General features: G+C 43.8%; 1 protein-coding gene across 2 annotated transcripts; it reads right to left on the minus strand.

Moving 5' to 3' along the window:
- Positions 1-1,690: 1,690 nt before the first annotated feature.
- On the minus strand, positions 1,691-5,557 carry LOC109951047 (60S ribosomal protein L22). Of its 2 annotated transcripts, none has more exons than XM_020585298.1 (4): positions 5,459-5,557; positions 4,610-4,717; positions 4,339-4,463; positions 1,691-1,889 (listed from the first exon to the last, which is right to left on the minus strand). In XM_020585298.1, the coding sequence occupies exons 1-4, from the start codon at positions 5,468-5,470 to the stop codon at positions 1,745-1,747; spliced, it is 390 nt and encodes a 129-aa protein (XP_020440954.1). In that variant the 5' UTR covers positions 5,471-5,557; the 3' UTR covers positions 1,691-1,744. The 2 variants fall into 2 exon arrangements, with proteins under 2 accessions (XP_020440954.1, XP_020440953.1); XM_020585297.1 differs by having other exon boundaries at positions 4,610-4,720; positions 5,459-5,553.
- Positions 5,558-6,534: the final 977 nt, after the last annotated feature.

Below are 6,534 nucleotides of genomic sequence, written 5' to 3' on the forward strand. Positions count from 1 at the left end.
CGTTGCTCAGCGGAACACCTGCTGGTCATGGTGGTGTGCTAGTGGGATGGTTGAGTTCGAGGCGGGAGGGGGGAGGGGGGAGGGGGCGCTCACAAGTCCAAAAGATATCCACAAATCTCAACTACCAGCAAACTGACACCACCAATTTGGACACCTGAAAACGGGACTGGAGACTGACCAGTCCTCTGGCTGATCCAGCTGTCACTAACAATGGTCACTTCCCACCTCGAGTGAACCTGCAGGTTTGCTCCAAGCACTTCACACCGAGCAGAGTCGTGCTTCCCCAAACTCCTCTCCATGTTGTTATGGCCAAACGTTCACGTCTTCATGTCTCTTGTTCTCTTTGTCGCAGTATTTGAAATGATAGGTGTCACATTTACGGGTGCTACAGCAGGACCCTCGGTCTTTTCCAGCCGAGGGCTTTTCAAAGACCAACACGCCATTCCTGTGCCTTTTTCTACGTGTATGTTCAGGATATGGACGTCTTGTTTGTGCTGTTGTGAGGACCAGTTGATCGGTCTGTCTTGATGTTAACTGCAGGTGTGTGCAGCTGCCTCACGTTTTCAATCAGGATTTGGAACATGATGTTCTGAGTTGGTGCGCTCCGCTCGATGTTGCATTCCTTTTGTTGTCCTCCTCAGTGTTTGCATCCAGGATGCACACCTTTCCCAGTATGAGGCCACGCATTTTGTTTTTTGATACTTTGAGTAATATTAACTATTCCAACGCTTAAAGCGGTTTCACAAGCAGGTCACCTTTGAGAACCAGGAACACAGTCTGGAAATGGTTTGTTTCAATTAGCGCTGCATGAGAAATTGTTTTTTTGAGTGTGATTTTAAATCCCTGTGCGATCTCAGGCCTACGTGACAAGTACTCTGACATGTTTGCATTAGTAGGGAGATGCCTTGCAACAAACCAAGGGCTTCCTTTTCCTCACCAATCTGCATTAACCAATAGCAGGGAAGTGCTACATCACATGACGAGCTGTAGCCAGGAAGACGAGACTGGTTCAAAAACTAATCCAACATGTTTGACATTGTGAAAGCAATTCTGCCTGCCCTATACACCTAGCATTGAATAGCAGCTGAGGCACAAACCAATGACCGTTTATTGGTTAGTGCAGCTTAGAGAGGAAAAGAGCGCTCGGTTTGATGCAAGGGAGCTCACTGCTAATGCAAACATGGCAGAATTATCATACAAGAATGAGATCATAGAGGGATCCAAGTCATGCTCACAAAACGATTGTGCAGCCTTAAGTTTCAATCTGTGCTCCGTCCTTGTTTTAAGAACAGTTTTCTTCCTATGTATTTTTTTATGGTGAAATTTCTCTGGGTCACATTGTTTTTCATTGAAATTGTTAAATAAAAATTCATGTAAGTTCATTTTTATTCACTTGCGCTAAATCTCTCTAGGGGTTGGTCTGGGCCATCCTGAGCCAGTGTCACTTGACCAAATGTTTAGCTGGAGGCTGCCTGCTAGCAGTGAATATCAGGTCTGTTCACTGTAGGCGTAGAATATGTGCTTCATATCGCACCTAGGGCGTCTGTGGTCTTCAGCAGCAGGCGCCCAGCTTCACCCCTCTGTACTACTGCGATGCCATAATGTTAAACCTCCTCTTTGGTCAGGGCACATCAACACAGGACTCCTGCAGCTCTGTGTGGAAACTGAAAGAAAACACCTGGGACAAACCTGTGTACTGTAAACAACATTTATTCAAATGTACAAAATCAGATGAATTGTCAATCTAATCTTCATCCTCCTCCTCCTCCTCGTCCTGGTTGATCTGGAAGTAGCGGAGCTCGTAGCTCTCCTTGGTGTTAGCCACTACACGCAGCCAGTCGCGAAGATTGTTCTTCTTCAGGTACTTCTTGGTCAGATACTTCAGGTATCTGCAAAACACGAGACTGGGTCAGAACAGGTACTACAGGGTGTCACATTCTGAACAGTTTCTTACTGTCCACTAAGTGTATGCACTTCAATGCAACGCTTCTACATTATTCTGACCCTCGCTCAATGTTTTTTGATGAAACTGTCAAGTGTATAAATTCAGTTATGTTTATTATAGAGGTCCCAGTTAAAGGTGGCGGTGTGCTGGACGGCATTATATTCAGACGTGTTCCTAATATTCTGACCCTCATGGATGTAGCTGGGGAGGGCAAAAATACAGACACCTCTGAATGTTGTCCAGTACAACGCGACCTTTAACCAAGACCTCACTGATTAACATAACTAAATTTATACATTTGACAATTTCACCAAAAACAAACATGTTGAGCTTCATAAACACAGATCTGAGGGTGGAAGTGTTGCACTGAAGTGCATACAGTTGCACCTAAGAAAGTGGCCAGTGAGTGTAGTTCACCAGCACATTCACGCTACTGTCACCACTGAAGATTCAAAACAAACCTGCTCCTCACATCGCGTCCTGTTTCCTAGCAACACTGATAACTGGTGCCTGTTTGGGACAAACAACAAAATGCAGCGTCCGGTACAAAAAGCTTCTACTCGTTCAAGTGCTTGAGGATTCTCAATTTTTTCAAGAAATTATTTTCCAGGATGTTCTGACAGGGATGACACCCTGGACCAACAGGTTCCCCTTCACACCACAGTTCTGTGCCAAAGACAGAAAATACTGATCTGATTTAGGTTTTTCCACTTTGTCTCTCCTCGCTCCTCACTTAGCTTTTAGTATCTACAACGTCTGCACAGTGCTGCACGTTAATCTGTGGCTCTAATTACAAGACAGCTGCTGACACAGGGGCCAACCTAAATCTATTTTCTTGTGAATCACATTTACTCTTCTTACTATAGCAGCCTGATCCCTGTGCTTTGTCCAGACAGCAACAGTCCAGGTGTATGTTAAAAACCACATTTGTCAAACATGGCCTAGATTAACAAGCAGACTCCAGTAACTGTTCTATTTCTGAAAACAAATAGGCACTTTACTACCGTTCCAGACCTCACTAGACCACGTCTACATCGGAAAACTATTTAACAGGAGCCCCTTTCAGACTGCACTGGAACCCTAAAATGATCTAGACATAACCCAGACAAGCCCTATGCTAGAAGGCTGATGTCTGAGTCAGTTGACCCAGACCATAAGGGAACTTGTCATTAACAGCTGGTACCAGAGTCGTCAGACAAAGGAAGAGACTCGGTTAAGACTAAATTACAAACTGTGACAGCATTATGTCGCGCCTCGGGCACACTCCACCCAGGTGCGCACCACTCTCACATAAACCAGACCAAGTATTTCTAGTAGGTGAGAACATGTCTGACACTGACTACTTCCTGTTTGCTACATGTGAAAAAGAGCAACTGGACGATGTCTAGGCCCAGAGTCAGATTAACGAATCTTTAAAGCACTGTTTCAGGTTTGTGAAACCTTTTATCTTATCTGTGACCAGGTCTCTAATGTAGCGCTAAGCTGCATTAATAACAGGTATGTGTTGCATCACGTGATGAGCTGTAGACGGGACGAGAAGGTGATTTAAAAACAAATCCAACATGTTTGACATTATGAAAGATATTCTGTGCCCTTCTGCAACTATTTCCAAAAATTGTGCTGCCTGCCCTGTGCACCTAGTGAAAAATAGCAGTTGAGACGGAAAGAAATTACTTTGCAGTTAATGGTTAGCGCAGTTTAGCGAGGAAAAGGGAGCGCTTGGTTTTGATACAAAGGATCTCTCTGCTAAAGCAAACACGGCAGAATCATCGTCACGAGATTGGGATCGTACAGGGATCTAAATCACATTAATTAATCGTGCAGTCCTATGTAGACCTGGGCTACTGGTTTTCCCTATGTAATAATATTGATAACAGTAAGGTCTAGACCTTAGTTTGTAAAGTGTCCTGAGGTGACGTTTGTTGTAATTTGGTGCTATACAAATAAAATTGGATTTGATACTGTTGTCTGGACAGAGAAAACGCAGTGAAACAGATATTTGCTGAGGCTCACTCTGTGGATCAAACCCCCCCTAGTGCTGAACAGGAGGTGTCATCAGAACAACATCTCCAACACTGAGTGGGGAGATGCAGCCCAACACCACACACTGAATCCTAGTCATATTCACCCAGTATGGATTCACAATTTAAACCAACACAGAAATGATAAAACCACAATTTGCTTTAGGACGAGATGCTCACACAAGCAAACACACAGCTCCTATACATTAAACTCCAACTAACAGGTTAAAATCACACACCTGCAGGAAGAACATGCAAACAACAAGAACACTGGAGGTCTCCTGAAGGCAGCATGTCTCCGAGCCTCGAGTCTATTCTGATGTGTTGAGGTTAAAAAACACATGAGCAGCAACTACTCTGACTGGTTCCTACCTCTTGGAGAAGGGCACCTCAGAGGACACTGTGATCTTGCTCTTGCTCCTCTCGATGGAGACCACACCACCACCCAGGTTGCCGGCTTTCCCGTTCACCTTGATGCGCTCCTGAAGAAACTGCTCCTGGAAGGGACAATTGTGGAAACATCAATGACAACCATGTGCACATTATACTGAAATGTCAATGCTCAGGCAGAAAATCTAGTCAGCAGCAGATATCAATGTCAACCGTGTACTGAATCCTTGAATCTGTGGACAGCTATACTTACAAAGTTGGCAGCGTCCATGATGCCATCTTCAACAGGGTGGGTGCAGTCCAGTGTGAATTTAAGGACCTGCTTCTTCTTCTTACCACCTTTACTGGTGTTCTGCTTCTTCTGCTGACAAAACACAACATTTATTTAAGTCGACAGAAGAGTCAGCTTACACACCACCAGTGTCCTCTTCATCACGCCATACAACTGCACGGACACACGGAGGAACATCTGGTTGACACGGCTCTTACGCTGCTCAAACACGACTCCATCTTTTGATTCGCCAACATGGTGCTTTAAACTATAGCTGCTTCGTGAAAATAACTAGGAAAACCCGAAAACGTGCAGCTACGCAGCAGGAAGTCAACAATTAACCCATTCTGTCTTCATAAATGTCGAGCAACGCGGTGTCAATGGAATAAACACTCAATTTAATATATTTACACGAGCTCAGCCGTCGTTCAACCCGTCGAAGTTTACTTTCAGCTGTCGGACTTACAGAGTAACAAAGACTGAAAGCTAAACTGTACTATCTCATTACATAATGACAAATTCTACAACTACATTATTCGAGTGGTTTTTTTAAATCGCTGTCATGCAACCATCCGATCGTGCAGGCCAACAACGTGGTGAGCTTCAGTCGCAACCGACGCTATGTAGCTACCATTAGCTAAGAGGCAGCCATAGGCCACAAAAACGCAACAATCTATGTGCTCTTAAAAACATCTCAGACGAACCAAAGACCCGGCAGTTTAACCACGACGGTCATAACCAAACTTTCGTTTCATTCCGCTCGTGTTCTCTGGCTTTCACACAAGAAAACTGCCATTTTTGGTGGATTCATTAACACGCGATTTCACTTACAATAGGCGCCATAGCAGAGAAGCTAGCGGAAAGGAAGAGCAAGTCGTGCGCATGCGCCAATCAAACGTCGAATTATCGATTGGATTCGTGTACCTGAGATCGATTTTGTAATATTGTTTTACGCAGCCCTCGGTAAACTAGGTTACATAGAGTATTTATATCGTATTCATAAACTCTAAGAACTTAGTAACAGTTGAATCTTTTCTTGCATTACCATCAGAGAGACATATGGTACACACCTGAAAAGGTATTTTGGTTAAGCTCGTGCATATTTGAGCATTAATTCAACAAAATAAATGAAAAAATAGAAGAATACTTGGGATATTTACACAGTTACAGGCCTGAAAACAGGATTTAGATTGAAGTGCCATATTACAAGAGTATGCCTATATGTCCCACTTAAAAGTATATTAGTTAAAAATGTGCAAAATATAAATTGTGCTGATTTACCCTTTTTTCAGATTACTATATCAGTATACAAGTAAACGTTTTAAAATAATACATCACTGACCCTTTAATACTATTTCACTGTCACTGAATTATTGACAATATCACTATCTGACAACATATTGTCTCAAAGCCATGTTTAACAGGGTGGACAAATGTCTTCTTCTTCTTCGCTCGGCTGTTCCTGTTAGGGGTCGCCACAGCGAATCATCTGTTTCCACCTAACTCTATCCTCAGCATCCTCTACTCTCACCCCAGTTAACTTCATGTCCTCTTTTAGCACATCCATATATCTCCTCTTTGGTCTTCCTCTTGACCTCTTGCCTGGCAGCTCCATCTCCAACATCCTTCTACCAATATAACCACTATCCCTCCTCTGCACATGTCCAAACCATCTCAATCTGGCCTCTCTGACCTTGTCCCCAAAACAGCCAACCTGAGCTGTCCCTCTGATGTGCTCATTCCTAATCCTGGCCATCCGGGTCTCTCCTAAAGAGAACCTCAACATCTTCATCTCTGCTACCTCCATCTGTGCCTCTTTTCCTCACTGCTACAGTCTCTAACCCATACAGCATAGCTGGTCTCACTACTGTCTTGTACACCTTTCCTTTGATTCTTGCTGCCACTCT

This window comes from Monopterus albus, unplaced genomic scaffold (assembly GCF_001952655.1).
Source record: "Monopterus albus unplaced genomic scaffold, M_albus_1.0 scaffold361.1, whole genome shotgun sequence".
In the NCBI taxonomy this organism is placed as follows: Eukaryota; Metazoa; Chordata; class Actinopteri; order Synbranchiformes; family Synbranchidae; genus Monopterus; species Monopterus albus.